Source organism: Pezoporus flaviventris, unplaced genomic scaffold (genome assembly GCF_033815535.1).
Source record: "Pezoporus flaviventris isolate CSIRO_AGI_PZ_B2104156 unplaced genomic scaffold, CSIRO_AGI_Pfla_v1 ptg000005l, whole genome shotgun sequence".
NCBI lineage: Eukaryota > Metazoa > Chordata > Aves > Psittaciformes > Psittacidae > Pezoporus > Pezoporus flaviventris.
The window spans coordinates 747,931-767,638 of record NW_026892553.1 but is presented as its reverse complement, the minus strand read 5'-3'; the positions used below and the strand labels follow the sequence as shown (position 1 = coordinate 767,638).

Here is a 19,708-nt window from a genome sequence, read left to right as displayed (position 1 = left end):
GGTGGGATGCTTTGGGGATGAAGGGCTTTCTGACCACCTTCCAGGAGCACCTGGCAAAGGGCCGAGGTGCGCCCACACCCACAGAGATCACCACCACCACCACACCTTTACCTCTGTTACTATTGACAGAGTGAGGCAGAGGGACGTGGGGCAGCATTTACGACAGCCAGCACTATCACAGCTCTGATAAGGGGCCATCTCCAGGGGCTGCGACCACTCGGGCAAGGCAGAAGGAAATCTCCAAAGCCATCCTGAGGAGCTGATCCAATGGGAGGAAGAAGAGGGGAAGGAGGAGCCTCTCACCAGCACCCTGCAGTTGAAAAATGCAAACAGCAAAGTGGCCATGGGGACGCACTTGAGGTTGCTATGAGAAGCCTCTGAGCAATGCCTGAAAAACATGCCCAGGACAGCAACTACACCTGCTAAAGATCTGCTGGAGGATCGGTCCAACAATCAACAGCAACATCCCATGGGAATGATGCACAGAAGAAATGGCCCCAGGACTGAAGGTATAGGAACAGAAAAGAACACCCAAAGAATGTCATGAACTGCAGGTAAAATCCATCTCTAAATAGACTTGTATTCATCCACCACATCAGTACTGATTTACTTTGTTAGGTTTAGAAACCCTCTCCATGAGGGAGGCCAGGCGAGGTGTATGTACCTTGTCCACTCCGAATCCACTGCTCCCCATTTTTGACAGCTTGCAAGTGCAGTTTAACTGTGAGGAGAGTCCTCACAGCCTGCTGAGCCACAGCCCTGGGGTACCGCCTCTGCTCAGGGCATGACCCAAGTTCAGGAGCTTCTTGGAGTGCCCTTCCTCATGCACGTGCTGGCACAAGGCAGCGACACCTTCACAGCACAGTTCTCATTGTCCGGGCTGGCTTTGTCTGAGCATCCCTTGTGCAGTTTGCATGGAGGAAATTCACCACGGACCTTCATCCAAACTGAAGCCACCCCACAACGAGGACAGGGAGTAGGACCACAAGAGCTGTTGGCTTTCACAACCATACACATTAAGAGACCAAAATATCTTGCCTGATGTTCTGCTCAGCCCTAGCAACATTAGAGCCACCATCTTAAAGTAGTGGGATGTCTGAATTCAGCTTGAAATCACATTTAACCTGCTTTAAAAATGATAAAAGCAAACCCAAGGTAAGCAGTAAGAGACTGAGGTTCTGCAACTTGGTTTCATCACTAACAATTGGTTCAGAAACATTTCTATTGTAATGAACCCTCGATTGCTTTTACATACATCAATTTGGAGAAGAAAGATCCATGGAGTGTGCTGAACATTAGCAATAGCTGCTGCTCCCTCCTGGGGCGGCCGGAGCAGGCGCCCTGGGTCCCTGCAGCAAACCCACCCAAATACAGGCTCAGCCACCAGTCAATAAATAATTTAATGAGGTTCCAGGTAGGACACACGCCAGCACCCACCCAGCCCAGTCTCCACCACGGCCGAGCAGCACACAGGAGCCAAACCACCCCCCACGGCAGCACCCAAAGGCCACGGGAGCACCCAGATCTTCACAGAAGATACCGCTCAAGCCCGCTCAGACACCCTTAACGCTTGCCCTGACACAAAGACTCACACAGCACCCGCCTCCAGCCTCCCAGGTACTCCTCAGCCAGAGCATGCTCCAGGGACCGTGCACTTGGGGAGGTGAGGGCCCAGACCCACAATTACCAACACAGCAAGACACGGGATGGTGAGATGAAGGAAGGCTACAGCGAAGCTCTGCTGCACGTCCTGGAGAGGACTCAGGGGGCTGAAGCCAGCTGTCAGAATGGAAGCCGCTTCAGCTGCTCGTATGTGATAAAAAACTGAAGGGAATGTCAAGGAATTCAGCCAGATGCACAAGAGCAGCCCCAGAGCCTCCTGGCATGACCAGGCTGACGGCAGAGCATCAGCACAGTGTGGGGAGGCCTCTTCCAGACACCATCAACTCATCTGCAGACGTGGGAGAGAGCTGAGGAATAGGAGCTACTGGGAGAGAGAAAACCGACCCAGAAGCAAAGCGGGCCAGGCTTGCCCAGACCATGGAGAAAGGGAGGGGGCTCTAGCCCCAGACTTCTTTAAATTACACACACAATTTCAGAGGCCAAGAGGAGCTCGTGCTGGTTCTGCAGCACGGCAGCACCCGTCTGGGAGCAGCAGAACATTCCCAAGCTTTCCTCATGAACAGAAGCTGATCCAGCAGCCACAGCATCTTCAGGAGCTCAGGCAAAGGGAGTCTCGAGCCACACACTCATGAGCACCCAGTCCAGAGGGAACACCGTGCTGCTGCCCTCAAGTCCCTGCACTCGCCACAGCATCTGCAGTCACACCAGGGGCACTCTGGCACTTGAAGCAGCAGCAGCCACATCACAGCTTACGTCTGTCAAAGGGGACACCCTGGGCTGCTACAAGGAAGACAACAGTGCCCCATTGGGGTGTTCACTCTACATTCCCCTTGAGAACTCAGTTCTCCCCTCCCTGTCCACACAACCCCTCAGCAGCACGCTGAAGGATACAATGATGTTCCAGGGACCAAGCCGAAGCCAGTTGGGCCAGAAACCTTTGTAGAGTGCAAAGAAGCCCTCGCTCTTCCATGTCTAGGAGGAGAAAAGAGATGAGTTAGGAGACACACCAGATCCATGCTCTGCCCATCTCCCTAATGCCACGTGGCATACAATGGACCCTTACAAATGCTGCAGTAAGCAGACAACAGTGGGGATGCTGTTGTGTTAGCTATGAACCTAACCAAACCGCATCACTGACAGAGTTCTGTCCCAGGAGGTTGGGAGGAGGCTCAAGTGACCTCAGGGAGGTGACTCTGGGCCTGGGTTGTCCAAAGCGCTCACTACCGAGCACATCCTGTCCCTGCCAAATCTAACTGCTCCCACCAGCGTGGGTGGCACTGGGAGCTGCCCAGGCTCCTGAGGACAGGATCTGCCCACCTCGTGCACCTCCGTACCTTCACCAGCCCATCCAGGGTGCCCTTATAGAGCTCTGTGTTGCCCACGATCGCCCGCTGGTTCATCATCCGTGTCCGCACCACGTCCACGGGGTTGGAGGCGATGGCGCCAGCCAGCCCACAGGTGAAACTGGAACTGCACACACAGCAAAACAGAGACAGGAACAGCTCTGAGCACACTGCTCCTGCTCACGCAGGACAGCAGCACAAGAGAACACCTTTCACTGCATTTTATGACAGGCACTTTGCAATAGACATTAGCTGCACTGCCTGTTCCCACCCAGGAAGCAAGCAGAGAACTTCAGGAGCCCAGAGAGACACTCCAGGAGAAGGGAAATGCTCAGCTTTGTCTTACGTAGACCCTTGTCAGGGCCCATTGCTGGTCTCCAGAGGGTACACTGCAGGCCAGCAAGTGCCTCCAGGTGCCATCAAAGCAACACAGACCTGAAGGCGGCCTCTCAGAAGCGCACATCCTGCTCACCACAGCAAACACTTCTTCAGGGTGGGGAAGGAGGGAGGAAGGCCAAAGGCAGCAGCAAGAGGGAGCATGCAGCTGCAAGTCCCCTCCCTCTACATATGGTGCAGTGCTCGTTACCTTCAGCCCACAGGAGGCAAACCTGACAGGAGCACTGCAGCACCTCAAGTGTCTGCCAGAAGAACATGAAAATGTAGGTGGAAAAAAGCCTCTGGGAGGTCTCTAACCCATCCCCTGCTCAGAGCACGCTGACTTCAAACATGGCTCAAGCTCAGGGCCTCATAAGCTTTGCAAGTCTCTCTTTACCTTGTTGCTTTTAGAGCAACGCCTGCAAGCTGACAGCCCTGGCTCAGGCGAGGACCTCAGGCTAGAGCAGTTGTTTCAGGTGACTGCTACACAGTCACACATCTGCAGCTCCTGCCTTGCTCATACCAGGGCACGCACATGGAGCAACAGCGTTTGTGGCTGACATCAGTGAGCTGACATCATCCTGACATTCCATGATTTCTGCCTGGCTCCTTCTCCAGGGAGATCTCCCTGGGAATACCTGCTGATACTCACTGAACTGCTCCAGCCAACACAGCCGATCCCTCTGAATTACCAAGCCTGCTCTCTGCAGCTCAGAGCACTGGCTCTGGGAACAGGTCTCAGCCCTAATCCCACCTTGCCCCTCAGCTTCCCATACCCCTGTCAAGCCTGAAGAGTGAAGCAGGAAATACTCACACGAAGTGGGCAAAGATGGTGTCACCCATCAGCCCCGACAGGATTAAGTGCTTCTTGGTGATGTCGTAGACCGGCAGCTCCACGCCGACCACAATGGCAGCTCTCTGAGCTGTTGGGACAACACCCTACAGAGCACAAGCACCAGTCACAGACAGAGCTGGGGGCTGCAGCTACTCTAACAAATCCCCCTCCTTCCTCTCAGGGGCCTCTTGCTGACAATCTGCTCCATATCTCCCTGCCCTGCCTCGCAGCTGGAGCTCTGAGGTCAAGCTCACCGTCTCCCAGCTTTACTCCAGAGCTCAAGGGGACTCCTTGCCCCTGGCAGCGTTACTCCAGGCAGATGAACTACTCGCTGCTCCCCTCCTCCCAGCCATGAGCATGCAGGAATCGGGCTAAAATCCACTCATCTTTCCCCACCGAACAGCACCCACCCATTTTAACACCAGAAATCCTGCACCCCAAGAGGAGCAACTCTAAGGAGGCAGGTGGGGCTCCAGCTCCCCCTTGCTACAGAACAGCTTTGTGAAAGCTTCTGACTTCGATTTTCACGTATGAAGAGTTGCTGCCAGCAGGACATTGATCTGGAATTGGCAAGACAATTACTGCAACAACTACAAGGCTTAGGCAAGAGGAACCAGCCACCCTCTATCTGAGAGCCAGCCCAGCAACCCCTCACCAGGAACGAGATGTGCAAATGTCTATGAGCTTGCAGAACATGGAGAACATGGCACCAGTGTGGACTTGGGCCATTTCAAAGGGACTAATGCCATCCAAGTAATCCAGAGACCCATGAGAAAGCTCCTGGTCACTGGGACTGGAGGAACCCTCCCATGTGGTTGAGCTGTGTATGAGCCATCGGGACAGGCAGCTTTCTCACCAAACAAACCCAAAGCTGCTGCAAGAAGTAAAAGTACTTCTCAGGTGTCTGGCTCCTGCTGCGCTAATGCAATGCCTGACAGTCTCCTCCTGGGCTCCTGCCTAACCCAGGCCAGCTCAAAACTCCCCAGATGGTGATGCCAGAGCTGGTGAGCACAAACATCTCTGCCTCAGCGTGAGGGGAAACTGGAGAGAGGAGACAGTGGCTGTCCCACACCAGAGAGCAGCATGACTAGCTTGATCACTGGAATCCACCTCAAGACTGATCTGTCTCTGCACCATGTCCTGTCTGCAGCAAACATCAGCAACACTGAGGGTCTCATATCTTTTCTAGTCTCTCTTCCCATCTCCAGTGTCTGTGTCTAGAGAGAGAAATAATCTCTAAATACTGAGTCAACACTGGCAGTTGACTGATTCCTCCTCCCCTTCCCACACAGGTACCTTCTGTAAAGGACTTCAGGGACCGTAAGAGGGAGAAATTTGACTGCTGCCTGTACCTGAAACTTCACAGACACATTTCAGCCCTGGAAACCAGGTCTGCCTGGCCCAGCACTGAGGCTGCTGTGACACAGGCCCCATCCCCACCACAGCTGTGCTTCTGCTTGTAACTCTACTACTCCCCTTGGTTCATAGTTCTCCTTGACAGCTGCACCCAAGAGTAGTGAGCTGCTAGTTCTGCTACTAGTGGAGGGGGCTCCACAGCCAACGCTCACCCTCCAGAGGCCTCGGGTACCCTCCTGCTGGTAGATGTCAATGAAGCTGCCAATCATGCCCCCCTGGAATAAACTGCCTTGAGCCTGCATTCGGATCTGAAAGAAACATGAGATACACAAGCTCAGTGATGGGAAGAACAGCTTGGAGGAGACACCACTCCCCGCATGGGGACAGCAACAGCCTCCACCTCATCACCATTCTTAAGTCTGTTTATTGCTTCTGCCCCCATCAATAAGGCCCCAGATGAGCAGAACTGCTGCCAGAAGACAGCTCCTCCCTGCACCGGAGAGCAGCACCTTCCACATGTCAAACCTCAGCCCAGCAGGAGCTCTCTCCAGACATGTTCCTACCTTTAGCACATCTGTCGGGTTGGCAAGCGCAGAGGAGATCACCCCTGAAACCACCCCACAGATGACATTGATCAGCAACGTTTCATCTGCAACAAAGAAGAGAAATCCTAAAGAGCGGAAGGGAAGGTGCATGGATTGCATTGAGCAAGCAAGAAACTGGGAACAGCAGAGGAGCTCAGCTCACAAATCACACGGTGAAGGTGCACGAGCAGAGGCTGGCCAGTGCCATCAGCTCACAGCAGATCTGTCCCCACGCCTGGCAGAGTTGGAAAGAGCAGCTGGAACACTCAGTGACACGCTCAGGGAGAAGCAGGTCTCACTGGTGGATCCAGCTCATCAGACAGTCTGAGGGACATGGACATTTTGGACAATTAACTGAGATTTCAGTGTCCAGCAATGGCATCATGATGGATTCAAGCCAAGGCAGAGGGAGACAGAAAGGGGCAGCCTAATGCTTCTCAAGGCAACCTGATGCCGATTGGTTTGATCTGGAGCCCTAGTTGGCCACGCTCAGACTATGCAGCCACCTCAAGAGAGCCGAGAGCAGGCACCCAGGCAGAGAGTTAGATGTGATTAGTTCCAGGGGGAATAATCCAAGACTTCCAGGCCCAGTATTAGGGTGTTGGTTATGTTGAGAAAAGGCACAACCCTTTGCTGGTACTGACCACTGCAATTCCCAGAGGAGGCCAGGCCACTGTCTGCCCCAGGCCTGCAGGGAGACAAACATTCAGAGAAGGGTACTCACAGGTGGAGCCGCTGCCACAGGCAGCGAGGAGGCGCATGGTGCTGCACAGGCACAGCACCACGCACCGGGGAGGCAGCACTGCAGAGCAGAGCAGCCCTGGAAAGAGGCTCCCACGTGCTCCTGGTCCTCACGGTGCTGCCGACCGGCCCGGGCACCCCTTCCTGGGCTGGAATGGTGTGACAGGGGAATTACAGAGCAGTCAGTCTCACCTCTGCACCTGGCAAAATCTTGGGGCAGATTCTCCTGGCAGGCATGCTAAGGCACATGAAAATCAACAAGGTGCTTGGTGACAGCCAGCATGGCTTCACTAAGGGGAAATCCTGCCTGACCAATTTGGTGGCCTTCTATGATGGGGCTACAGAACTGATGGACAGAGGTGGAGCAGTTGATGGCATCTACCTGGACTTGTGCAAAGCACTCAACACTGTCCCACACGACATCCTTGTCTCTAAATTGGAGAGACATCAATTTGATGGATGGACCACTGGGTGGATAAAGAACTGGCTGGATGGCTGCACACAAAGAGTTATGGTCAATGGCTCAATGTCCGGCTGGAGACCAGTAACGAGTGGGGTCCCTCAGGGATCGGTGTCGGGACCGGTCTTGTTCAACATCTTTGTCGCTGCCATGGACAGTGGGATTGAGTGCGCCCTCAGCAAGTTTGCCGATGACACCGAGCTGTGTGGTTCGGTTGATATGCTGGAGGGAAGGAATGGCATCCAGAGGGACCTCGACACGCTTGTGAGGTGGGCTAATGCCGACCTCATGGAGTTTAACCATGACAAGTGCAGAGTCCTGCACCTGGGTCGGAGCAATCCCAGGCACAGCTACAGGTTGGGCAGAGAAGAGATTCAGAGCAGCCCAAGGAGAAGGACTTGGGGGTGTTGGTGGATGAGAAAATGAACATGAGCCGGCTTCAGTGTGCGCTTGCAGCCCAGAAACCAACCGTATCCTGGGCTGCATCAAAAGGAGCGTGACCAGCAGGTCGAAGGAGGTGATCCTGCCCCTCTGCTCTGCTCTTGTGAGACCTCACCTGGAGCATTGTGTGCAGCTCTGGTGCCCTCAACATAAAAAGGACATGGAACTGTTGGAACAAGTCCAGAGGAGGCCACAAGGATGATCAGGGGACTGGAGCACCTCCCGTACGAAAATAGCCTGAGCACGTTGGGGCTGTTCAGCCTGGAGAAGAGAAGGCAGCATGGAGACCTCATAGCAGCCTTCCAGTACCTGAAGGGGTGCTACAGGGATGCTGGGGATGGGACTATTCATTAGGGACTATAGTGACAGGACAAGGAGTAATGGGTTAAAACAGGGGAAGTTTAGATTGGATATAAGGAAGAAATTCTTTACTGTCAGGGTGGTGAGGCACTGGAATGGGCTGCCCAGGGAAGCTGGGAATGCTCCATCCCTGGTGGTGTTCAAGGCCAGGTTGGACAGAGCCTTGGGTGCCATGGTTTAGTGGGAGGTGCTCCTGCCCATGGCAGGGGCGTTGGAACTGGATGATCTTAAGGTGCTTTCCAACCCTAACTATTCGACGATGCTATGACGGGATTCACCCGTGTCACACCAGGGATTAAAAGTGCACATGCACATCGTGGTGCTCCTTCAGTGAACATGTACCAGGCTCCCGCTGCTCTGCTCTTGATGGGAGCCAACTCCCCATTCCCAGAGGTGCACAGGTCAGGAGCATTGGCTGTATCCCAGCTGGAGCCATGGCTACAGAGCCGGACAGTACAACTATCTGGATGCGCCACATTCAAGCACACGGGCTCACGGGCTCCAGCAGGAAAATTGCAGGGACTCGCTGCTGGAGCTTTCAACCCACGTAACAACTGATGTACAGATGGCTGTATGCCTTCACCGAGACTAAACCTAAAAGATGAGCCTGGGGCCACAATACCTTTGGGTTTGGCTCTGCAAAGCAGAAATAAAGGCTGGGGAAAGAAAAGAGCTGGGAGGGTGGGGGGAGCAGGGAGGGGGCTGGCTGGGGCTGTGGGCAGCACCAAGCACACCCAGATTCCCGCCTGTGTGGAAGCCCATCCTGGCTATTACCCCACAAACAGAACCAAGCAGGTTCTGGCTATTACCCCACAAACAGAACCACAGCACAGAGTAACAACACAGTAGCAATAACTCTGTTCCTGTGGGAATCATAGCTAGGAAGGACAGAGAAAGGAATGAGGAAAACTGGACTGCACAGAGAGTACAAGACCTCGCAGGGCACCTTGGTGAGGCTGAAGGTGCCACGCTCACCCACACGAACCTTCCATGCGATCCACAAAGAGCCGCTTCAAGCTCTGGTAGATGCCGATCTTTATGGTGCCGTAGGATGCCTGTCTTAGCAGGGCAGGGGCGATCCTGGGGGGACAGACAACACACTGGGTTGGTTCTCCCTGCGGGCCCAGCATGGAGCACTCCCCATCACCACCAAGGGGCACAGCCTAGACCACACACACCCCACCTCCCCCAGCAGCGCAGCAGAACAGGAAGCACAGGGTAACAACCCTGGGAGCCTGTAATAACCCCAGGAACACAGGGTAACTCTGGCTGACCTGGAAGCGTCTCAGATGCCCCCATACCTACAGCACGGGAGCCCAGCACCCACGGGAGCCTTGGCCTTGGCACACAATTCCCTGCTCTGTATCTCGGGAAGACCGGGAGTCTCCAGGAGGCACAGCAGCACCGCTGCCTGGCCCCGGGACGGGCAGGGGGGGCCCAAACCGGGATGAAAACGGATTCCCGAAGCGGGACGGGGGGGCCGGGACAGGCAGAACAGGCACAGGGTTGGGGCGGGCCGGACCCGGGCCGGGCGGGATTCCTGGGTCCGGAAGGACGTTCCCCGGGCGGGTGAGGGCTTCCCGGTCCGGTGGCTCCCGTCCCCCGGCGCTTACCCTGAGTAGAGAGCGCGGCCGCCCTCCTCCCGGCAGATGCGGAAGAGGGCGTGGAACATGCCCCGGTACCGGACCTCGCGGAACCGCGCATCGGCGCTCTGGCCCTGCACCTGCAGGCGCGTCTTGGTGAGGTCCACAGGGAACGTGCCTGCGGGGACAGCGCCTGTCAGCGGCCGCGGCCCGCCCGCCCGCTCCGGCCCTCCCCGGCCCGGCCCCCGCCTCACCGAACTCGGCCACGATAGAGGCGAGCCCGCCGTACACGAAGGGTTTCCAGCTCAGCGCGGACATGGCATGGCGGAGAGCGGCGGCGCGGGCGGAGCCCGGAACCACCGGATCCGGAAGCGCGGGCTGCGCTAAGCTCCATCCGCCCCGCTCCCCCGGCGGGCGGAGCGGGTATTTCTGGGACTAACGAAGTGCGGCAGCAGCCCCCTCGCTCGGAAGCGAGGCTGAGAGAGCTGGGCTGGGTCAGTCTGGAGAAGAGAAGGCTCCTGAAGGGGAGACCTTAGAGCAGCTCCAGTGCCTGAAGGGGCTGCAGGAAAGCTGGAGGGGGACTTGGGACACGGGATGTAGGGACAGGCCAAGGGGAATGGCTTTAACCTGCCAGAGGGGAGACTGAGATGAGCTCTTAGGCAGAAGCTCTTCCCTGTGAGGGTGCTGAGGCGCTGGCACAGGGTGCCCAGAGAAGCTGTGGCTGCCCCATTCCTGGCAGTGTTCAAGGCCAGGTTGGACACGGGCTTGGAGCAAGCTGCTCTAGTGGAAGGGGTGCCTGCCCGTGGCAGAGGGGTGGAACTGGAGGAGCTTTAAGGTCCCTTTAACCCAAACCACGCTATGATTTTATGAACGTCCCCCCATCACTGCACACCGTGTCAGCATCTCCCAGCCATGACACCAGGAAACAAATGCTGCTCCAAGGTGACCGCTGAGTTAACAGGTAACGTTTTAATAAAAGTCATTTAAACCAAAATGCAAACCAACAGTAAACAGCTCCACTGCAGCAGTGCAGCCCTGGGGATGCAGCACAGGATCCAGGCATGGTGCTGGACAGTGCTGGACCCAGTCCCGGCATATGAGGCCAACAAGGTACCAGCCTGTCTCTCCCAACAGTGCACAAGGGGGACACCTCTATAGACCCAGGTATTTTGGGAATGGGATGCTGCTGCTGCTCCCAGGGACCACCTCCACAATGCAGTGCAGCATCCTGATGAGAGTCCATGGCTGCAGGAAGGGCCAGAGACAGCAACTAAGGAATGTCCTGGTCCACACCACAGTGGTGAGGAGAGCCCTGGCCCAGGAGGGAACAAGAACCCAAGTGGAAGCGGTTGGAGGTCCCTGGGGAGGCTCCAAGCAGGTTCTGGGGTGTCAGCAGCGGCTGGAACCCCTGGTGGAGCTGCGCTCCCGGTGCCAGAGCTCCCGGGGGCTGTGCTCCCGGGCCCGGCCACCCTCAGGACATTCTCCCCGGCGGCTACCGAAACACTCACCCCTCCTGCCAGCCTCCTCCCGCCTGCCTTCCCACAACCCGCCTTGGCCCCGCTGCTCCTGGCAGCTCCTCTCCCCTCTCCTCTCCAGGGGCCTCTGGTGCCTCCGCTCGTCCTCTTCCCGCTGTGTCCTGCTTGCAGGCTTCCTCTCGGAGCCCCTCCAGGGCTGCTGGCTCCCGCTGGCGTAGCGCTCGTAGGCTGGGTCCTCCTTCTCCTTCTTAATCTTGATCCTGGGATGTGCCTCCTCCACGGACGGCGCTCTCTTCCCAGGCTGGGAGCTCGCCTGCGGCCACTCCTCTCTGCTCTCTGCAATACACGGTTTGTGTCTGGGATGGACAGTCCCACAGGCACCACTCTGACTCTCCAGCTCCCTCCCATTTAAGCTCTCCCCCTCCAAGCTACGCAGCCTTCATCCCCCTTAGTGATCCCATTCCACTTCCAACCTTGATGCTTCTCTCCTCCAGCCTCAGCCATCCTAATTCCTTCTTTAGTGCTCACCAGGTTGTGTCCTTGCTGTAATCACAGGTGCATGCTGCCCAGCAGTCACTAGCAAGCCACATTAAGCAGCTCCTACAAGTCCCTGCTTCTGGCACCCCGCTTGCTCCAGCTAGGGTAACTTTTCCAAGATCTCTGTTGCATGGATGAAAAATAAACCCAACAGCTGCTAAAAATGCATCACTGCAGCTGCATGGGCTGGTCCTTTACATTCGTTCAAGTCACTGTGGAGGTACTCTATATTTCACAAAACCTGCTGCAGCCCCTAAGAACAGGAGGTATTCAGGCGCTCGGTTGGGTTTACCTTGTGCTGCATTTTTAGGTGCACTTGGGGCTAGAAAGAACCTTTGAAGTCCACCCAGTCCACACTCCACCCGCCGCCTTTGACTTCAGCTTCCAGCCACAGAAGCTTCTCCAGATCTGCTGCTTTATGTTCTGTTCAATTAGGTTGTCTCACACAGGCCACAATGGCCATCCCATCCACCTGCAGCACTCCACTCATACAGCAGCAGCATTCAGATGTGAAGTGGTGCTCTTCCTAAGCCTTCCCTCTCCATGCTTCCCAAAACACAGCCCCCCCCTCCTCTTTTCAAGAGTCCACCCACCCTCGGTGCTTCCCTGAGGAAAGGGCCCTCTCAAGGCCAAGGGCTCTGTGCAGAGGCTCCCACTGGGGGTCAGGGCTGCAGGAGCACACCTCACCTTTTGGCTTTTTTACAGGCACACCATCATCTTCTGACAGGGAATCAGAGGACGTATGAGGTGGGGTTTTAACTCCACAACCCTTTGCATGGAGGTTTTTTGTAACATCATCCAAGTCATCAGAGTCCTGGGGAGGCCGATAGTTGGCCACATGGTCCACTCGAATTGTCCTTCCTTTGATCTACGAGGGGAGTCCTGCTGTTAGCGAGGGCACAGCCCAGCTCCCCACATGCTGTGGGTGGCGAGGGCTCCTGGCTGATGTGAGGCAGCATTACAGGAGCCACACGAGGGTGACACACAGACAGACCTGCTTCCCAGGCTGCTCCCTCACCTTGATCCCATTGAAGTTATCAACAGCGAGGATGGTGCTCCTCTGGTCCTCATAGCACAGAAAGCAGAAGCCTTTGGACTTTCCGGTCTTCTTATCCCTCACCAGGTTGATGTTGACGACCTCCCCGTACCTGCAACACACTCCTGAGCACCCGAGGCAGCGGCAGGGGCGTGGCGGGCCTGGGGGCTGCGCACTTACTGCGAGAACACGCAGATGACATCGCCCTCTGTCAGCTCGTAGTGCAGCCCGCCTGCGGGGAAAGAGGCAGGGAGGAACGGGACACGGGCACTGCGTAGGCCCTGGCCCGGACCCTGACCCGGACCCCCCAGCCCCAGCCCTCCTCGGCCGTACCGATGAAGATCCAGGCGCTGTCCTTGTACTCCGCGTGCCACGAGACCGCCTCCTGCACGCCCAGCTCCGCCTCCCTCGCGTTTAGCTCGTTGATCAGCTTCACCTTCGTCAGGGGGCTGAAGGCGGGGGGCACATTCAGCTCGGGGACGGGGACGGGGACGGGGACCAGGCCGCGCACCTTCTCCCCCCTTCCCTCCTCCGCGCCCCGCACACCTACTTCATGGCGGCGCCGCCGCACACTGCGCATGCGCGCAGCCGAGCCGGAGCCGAGCGCAGCCGAGCGTAGCCGAGCCCGAGCGCTGCCGAGCCGCGCAAAGCAAGACCCAGAGTTGCCTGGAGCCGCAGAGACTTTATTGGGATGAACGCGGCCGGGGCCGTGCCGCCGGTCCCGCTCAGCACGGGCAGGTTTTACTGCTGGTGGTGTGCGCTGGCTCCAGCCTGCGGGCCTGGCCCGACCAGCCCTCCAGGTCCCGGCAGGGCGGCGAGCGCTGCGCCTTCAGCCGGCAGGCCAGGCACATGAAGATCGCATCCACGTTCTGGCTCTCCTTAGGGTCCTTGGCCGAGGTCTCAAACAAAAGCATATTGTGAGCGTCGGCGAATTTGAGGGCCATGCTGGATGGCACTTGGATCAGGTCTTTCAAGTCACACTTGTTGCCAACGAGCACCCTAGGGACAGTGGGGGACACCGCATGCCCATTGCACTCCTCAATCCATGTCTTGAGGTTGGTGAAGGACGACATCTTTGTGACATCATAAACAAAGACGACAGCATGCACATTGCGGTAGTAGTGCTCCACCATGCTCTTCCGAAACCTCTCCTGGCCAGCTGTGTCCCACACTTGCACCTGGGAAGCAAAGCAGGAGAGAAGGAAGGCTGCGGGAGCGCTGCGTGTCGCCCTGAGGCAGGCTGCTCACCAAGCTCCCTGCAGGAAGATGTGGGATTGCTTCCCACAGGCCCTTCCAACCACAGCACCTCAGCCTGAGGAAGCGCAGGCAGTGAGCCTTGCAGGGAGAGGCAGTTTACCACATGAACCAGGATCAGTGGATGAGTTACACAAGCTTTTGTCCTACACTGACAGTGCCCAAGGCTGTATGTGACAGGGAACATGCTTATGTAATTCCACCAAGCAAGCACAGCTCATCTAGTAAGAGAGAGATCCCTCAGCACTTGCATTTACAAGGCCCTATAGGGACAGGCCAAGGGGAATGGCTTTAACCTGCCAGAGGGGAGACTGAGATGAACTCTTAGGCAGAAGCTCTTCCCTGTGAGGGTGCTGAGGCGCTGGCACAGGGTGCCCAGAGAAGCTGTGGCTGCCCCATCCCTGGCAGTGTTCAAGGCCAGGTTGGACACGGGCTTGGAACAAGCTGCTCTAGTGGAAGGTGCCCCTGCCTGTGACAGGGGTTGGAACTGGAGGAGCTTTAAGGTCCCTTTAGCCCAAACCAGTCTGGGATTCTATGATTCAGGAAGCAGTGCTCCCTGCTTCTCAGCCTTTTCCCAGTACACTTGGCCAACCATCCCCACCACAGAAAAATTGCACAAAATACTTCTCACAAACATTCTTGAGCCAAATCAGGACATTCTTCCACCTAACCCTATGCCATTAAAGAGAACCCCAACAATTACACAGAGGTCTGTATAGAAGAGTTAGGGCAAAGATGATGGGGAATCACCTTTTGTGTGAGACCAGCAGGAGGGCACGGAGCTCTGCATGGCTAAGAGGAGAGACAGTCATGCTGCTGTCTAAAGGGACCTCAAAAGCCTGGAGAAATGCACTAACAGCACCCTCATGAAGTTCAACAGAGAACTGCCAACTCCTGTCCTGGGGAAGAACAACTCCATGCCCCAGGACATGCTGGGGAGCACCCAGCTTGGAAGTGGCTTTGCAAGACAGGACTTGGGGGTCCTGATGGACACCAGGTTGGAGGTGAACCAGCAGTGTGACCTAGCAATGAAGGCAGTGAGTAGTACCCTTGGCTGAACTACACAGTATCACCAGAAGGTAAAGGATGCACTTCCAGGTTGGATGGAGCTTGGAGCAGTGTGGTCTAGTGGAAGGTGTCCCTGCTCGTGGCTGGAGCTGGATGAGCTTTAAAGTCCCTGCCAACCAAATCAGGCTGGGAATCCATGAATTCAGCCTATTCTAATGCTGCTGAGATGACACCCTCCCCGTGCTCGCCAAGAGCCACCTGCAGCATTAATACCGCAGCTGCGGAGCCCACTGTCTCCTGGCCTGGCAGTCCACAGCCATCTGCTCCTGAAACCACACTGGTTTCTGCACAGCTCATCCTCGGCTCCACCTCTCCCATGGCACAAGAACTCTCAGGGCACTCTGGGGCCGGAGGGCAAGACGGCCGCGGTGCACCCTGAGCCATCTTGAGCTGCCAGCTCAAGCAAACGCCATAGGCAGTGACAAGGCAACAGAGATGGGCTCGGAAAGCATCTCTGCAGCACGGGGAGGAGAAACCATCCCTGCTCCACTCCTCAGAGCTTGGCTGGGGATGGGAAAGCCCCCAGGAGGTGTTCAGCACCTGGGGCAGGGCCCAGGACAGGGGATGGGACAAGCGATGGGGCAGGGGATGGGGTAGGGACTGGCCGGCGCTGCCGTGCCCACCTTGATGCGCTCCCCCTCGATCTCCACCGTCTTCTCGCGGAAGTCCACACCGATGGTGGCCTCGGTCTGCCCGGGGAAGGTGCCCCCGCAGAACCGGAAGGTCAGGCACGTCTTGCCCACGTTCGAGTCTCCGATCACAATGATCTTGAAGATGCGGGTCTGCACGTACGGCTCCAGAGAGGAGTCGGGGCCCGGCGGCCGCCCACCGACCCCCGCCGCCATCCCGCGCCTCCGCTTCACCGTCTCATGCGGCCGCGCCGCCCCACGCACCGGCTGCGGCACAGCTCGGCCCCACGCACTGGCACGGCACGGTGCTGCCCCGCCCCACGCAACAGCTACGGCAAGGCACGACCCCACGCACCGGCTACGGCACCGGCAAGGCACCGCCCCGCGTACCGGCCACGGCACAGCACGGCCACGCCCCCACACCATGTACCGCACCTCGCTGTCCCGCCCCCTTGAACCATATATGGCAGGGCTCCACCCCCCATGCCATATCTGGCACACCAGAACCCCGCCAGGCCCGGGGCCGGCCGGGTGCGTGTTCGCTCCCGGTCAGTCCTCCTCTAGCCCTGAGCTGCTCACCCTACCCGTCACCCGCCCTCCCGTGGCGGGCAGAGGCCTGAGCCGGTCGCCTGGGCAGCGCAGCACAGCCCTGCATCGTCCTGGTTTCCCCTCATCCACTTCATACCCCTCCAAGAGATGGGAGGAACGTGCTTTAAGAAAGACAACATTCTCTGGAATTCCCGGAGGTTTTTATTTGCAGGAGCTCTGTGCCAGGGACTATGGCCTCTTGGTTTCTCTCTGATGCTCCCTTGACTTCTCTAGTCTGTGAAATAAGACGCCAGTATCAGGTCCAAGCTGCCTCCCCTCAAAGGGACATGGCTTCCCACTGTAGCGAGGTAGAAACGTCAAACTGGAGAGAGCTCTCTCTTGTGGCTCAACAGCCAGCCTGGACAGCAGCTTGTCCGCAGTGTGTGGGATCACGGGCTGCAGTAGAGTCCCAAAGATGCGCAGGCATTCCAGAGTGACGTGGATGATGGTGTCAAGCCAGAGCTGCTCAGCAGGGTCTTTCCGGTCAAGTTTCCACGGCCTGTGCCTCTGGAAGAAACTGTTGGTCTGCCTTACACACAGGGTGATACATTCTAAAGCCTTGTAGATCTGGAAACCCTCAAAGTAACCAGCCACCTGCAGAGGCAGAGAAGCCACGGATGTCAGGAGCTCGTAGTCTTCAGCAGAAACTCTGCCCGTGCCTGTTGCCTCCCTGGAATCTGAGACCTTTGGAAAACAAGACTCTGAGAAACAAGGGTAGGTGTTGCTGGGGTTAATGCTGAGGGCTGTGGACCGATTCAGAAGCCCCCCAAGTGCATCTGCCAGTTCTGAATTCACCACCTTAAGTACCTTCTCATGGTAGTAATCACAGTCCCGCTCAGGCACACCCTGTCTTAGCAGGAAGTACCGAAACCCATCCACAGTGTACTGTTCCATACAGGAGAAGGGGTCAACCATGTTGCCCAGGCTTTTGGACATCTTCTGCCCGCGGACAGTCCAGTGGGAGTGCACAAGGATCTGCTCAGGGGGCTGCAGCCCCGCTGCCATCAGCAGAGCTGGCCAGTAAACAGCATGGAACTTGAGAATGTCCTTGCCCACAACGTGGTGTGCAGCCGGCCACCACTCCCCATGGGCTGTGGGGTAGCCCACCACGCTCAAGTAGTTCACCAGGGCATCTACCCACACGTAAATAGTTTGTGTTGGGTCACCAGGGACAGGGATACCCCACTGCAGCCGGCTGCTCTCCCGAGAGACCGACAAGTCTGGCAAGTCCTCTTCCAGCCAGCGCAGCACACGCTGGTAGAAAGGGTCAGGGGAGATGGCGTGTGGGTTCTCCTGGAGCCACTTCCACAGAGGATCCCGGAACGCTGACAGCCTGAACATGTAATTCTCCTCTTTGGTCCAGTGCACCTGGGAAGGTAGGAGCAGAAAGAATGACAGTGGAAATGTGCCACAAACAACTTCCCAATTTGCAGGCAGCGTTCTCAGCAAACGGCTGTCCCACATTCCCTCTGCCTTCAGGTGTGCTCCCAATACACATGAACCCCCAGCAGCCTTCTACGACCAGCAAGAACCTGCTCTCCCCAGACACCCCCTGAGGCCTCAGGCACTTGGGATGGCTCAGCAGCAACTTCTGAAGGTGCTCATGCCCCCAGGGAAGGAATACCTGAATACCTTCCTGCCTGCCAGGAAGGTATTCTGCCTTCATCAGGCAAGAATTACAAGCATAGTTATGCAATAAAAATGAGAAGGCAACATAACATAGTTAATTACTGCTCAGGAACACCCCGGGCACATGCTTTGCCCTTCTCCTGGGCGCTACTTTCCTCCTTTCCCCCAGTTGAAGCATTTGTGCATCTCAGCTGCTAACTTTGTTAGCCTGTCACTGTGTTACAGCACTGACAGCACTCCTCTCACACCACCTTGCAAGACCTTCTCTCCCCCATCCACACTGTTTCTCTTGGACAGTTTGCCAGGCAGCTAAGGCAGGTAATTGTCCTCAATTTGCCTCTGAAGCCTGCTGACTCTATTTTAGATATAATAATTTCCTGGGCTGAAAACTTATCCCTTTTCTAACTACATTAGGTGCTACACATCCCTTTCTGTGTGAACCAATACTCGTGTGCCCCAGCCTCATACAAATATCACAGGAGCATAACCTCTGCCTACCTCTGAAACAATTATCTGCAACTGCTGGATTAAACCACGTAAGTCCTGACACCCCAGAAAATGCAGTGGCAGAGACTCCAGGTCAGGCACCGCACTCCTGGCTGCATCACTGTGCAATCATCTCGCCAGAGCACAGGCCTGTAGTGTTACAATGGTTTATGGAGGGCTGAAACCCACATAACAAAACCGACAGAAGCTGTCCAGAAGCCAAATGGCAAAGCAGAAGTGACCCCCCCCCCCCCGCCCCGAACACCTTCACCCTTCTGCACAGCAAACTCCTCTCATCACCACCTTCAAACCCCGTTTCCAGGCCAGCAGACTGCAAAGCCAGCCCCAGCTGAATCCTTCCCATGGCTGAAATGTGGGGCTTTGGCAGTGCTCCCCTGCTCCCCACACACCACTACAGACACAGAGAAGACATTCCGCGAGATACGGGCAAGCCTCGGCTGATGTAAAGCACAAAAGGCCGCAGGAAGCTTTAAACACCCCCAGATTTGGCCACAGCAAAGCACCGAGCGCTGTGTCCGTGGGAGCGGGACGGCGCCGGTACCTGATGGCCGCTCTCCAGCGACACCTTGCAGGGGCGCCCCTGCGCATCCCTGCCCTCGGCCAGCTGGCTCTCGGGCAGGAAGCACTCCTCGGGGGTACAGTACCAGCCCTCGTAAGAGCCTTTGTAGAGGGTGCCGCCGTCCCGGAGGGCTCCCCAGAAGCACTGCACAGCTCGCTGGTGCCGGGGCTGGCTGGTGCGGGTGAAGTCGGTGAAGGAGACGCCGGCCTGGGCCAAGGCCTGGCGGAAGAGGCCCGAGACGCGCTCGCAGAGCTCCGGGGGCGATGCTCCTGCGGCGGCCGCAGCCTGCTGGATCTTCAGCCCGTGCTCGTCGGTCCCTGCAAGGGCAGCGAGCGGGGTGCTGCAGAGCGGGGGAAGCGGGAGCAACCACCCCCCCACGGGCCTCGGGACACGGGGAAAGGGAACAGCCCCGTGGGAGGCGGGTCAGCCCCGGGCACAGGCAGAGGGCGCGGGGCAGCCGCGGCGCCCAGCGGGCGCGCACTCACCAGTGGAGAGGCGGCTAGGGCCGGCGCCGCGGAGGCCGCGGTGCCGATGCAGTGCGTCGGCGAGCAGTGCGGAGTAGAGGTGCCCGATGTGCGGCGGCCCGTTAACGTAGAAGATGGGCGTGGAGAGCAGGAGGCGGCGGCCGGGCCCGGTGCAGGCGGCGCGGCGGAGCGGGCGCGGCAGGCAGCGGCAGGGCGGTCGCAGCATGGCGGCGCCAGCAGGGACACGGCGGCGCGGAGGGG

General features: G+C 57.3%; 4 protein-coding genes across 5 annotated transcripts; all 4 read right to left on the bottom strand.

Moving 5' to 3' along the window:
• Positions 1-1,376: 1,376 nt before the first annotated feature.
• Positions 1,377-10,097, bottom strand: SLC25A14 (solute carrier family 25 member 14). 2 transcript variants are annotated; one of them, XM_061445624.1, is made up of 10 exons: positions 9,956-10,097; positions 9,732-9,879; positions 9,104-9,198; positions 6,761-6,804; positions 6,096-6,181; positions 5,745-5,840; positions 4,156-4,280; positions 2,958-3,093; positions 2,515-2,595; positions 1,377-1,824 (listed from the first exon to the last, which is right to left on the bottom strand). In XM_061445624.1, exons 1-10 carry the CDS (start codon positions 10,093-10,095, stop codon positions 1,783-1,785), a joined length of 993 nt encoding a protein of 330 aa, XP_061301608.1. In that variant the 5' UTR covers positions 10,096-10,097; the 3' UTR covers positions 1,377-1,782. The 2 variants fall into 2 exon arrangements, with proteins under 2 accessions (XP_061301608.1, XP_061301609.1); XM_061445625.1 differs by lacking the exon at positions 6,761-6,804.
• Positions 10,098-10,651: 554 nt separating this feature from the next.
• Positions 10,652-13,340, bottom strand: RBMX2 (RNA binding motif protein X-linked 2). Its single transcript, XM_061445627.1, has 6 exons — positions 13,300-13,340; positions 13,083-13,198; positions 12,930-12,981; positions 12,732-12,861; positions 12,396-12,581; positions 10,652-11,510 (listed from the first exon to the last, which is right to left on the bottom strand). The coding sequence occupies exons 1-6, from the start codon at positions 13,302-13,304 to the stop codon at positions 11,091-11,093; spliced, it is 909 nt and encodes a 302-aa protein (XP_061301611.1). The 5' UTR covers positions 13,305-13,340; the 3' UTR covers positions 10,652-11,090.
• Positions 13,341-13,417: 77 nt separating this feature from the next.
• Positions 13,418-16,003, bottom strand: RAB33A (RAB33A, member RAS oncogene family). Its single transcript, XM_061445545.1, has 2 exons — positions 15,695-16,003; positions 13,418-13,927 (listed from the first exon to the last, which is right to left on the bottom strand). The coding sequence occupies exons 1-2, from the start codon at positions 15,914-15,916 to the stop codon at positions 13,475-13,477; spliced, it is 675 nt and encodes a 224-aa protein (XP_061301529.1). The 5' UTR covers positions 15,917-16,003; the 3' UTR covers positions 13,418-13,474.
• Positions 16,004-16,411: 408 nt separating this feature from the next.
• Positions 16,412-19,677, bottom strand: MARS2 (methionyl-tRNA synthetase 2, mitochondrial). The gene is made up of 3 exons (XM_061445544.1): positions 19,469-19,677; positions 18,966-19,300; positions 16,412-17,656 (listed from the first exon to the last, which is right to left on the bottom strand). The coding sequence occupies exons 1-3, from the start codon at positions 19,671-19,673 to the stop codon at positions 16,478-16,480; spliced, it is 1,719 nt and encodes a 572-aa protein (XP_061301528.1). The 5' UTR covers positions 19,674-19,677; the 3' UTR covers positions 16,412-16,477.
• Positions 19,678-19,708: the final 31 nt, after the last annotated feature.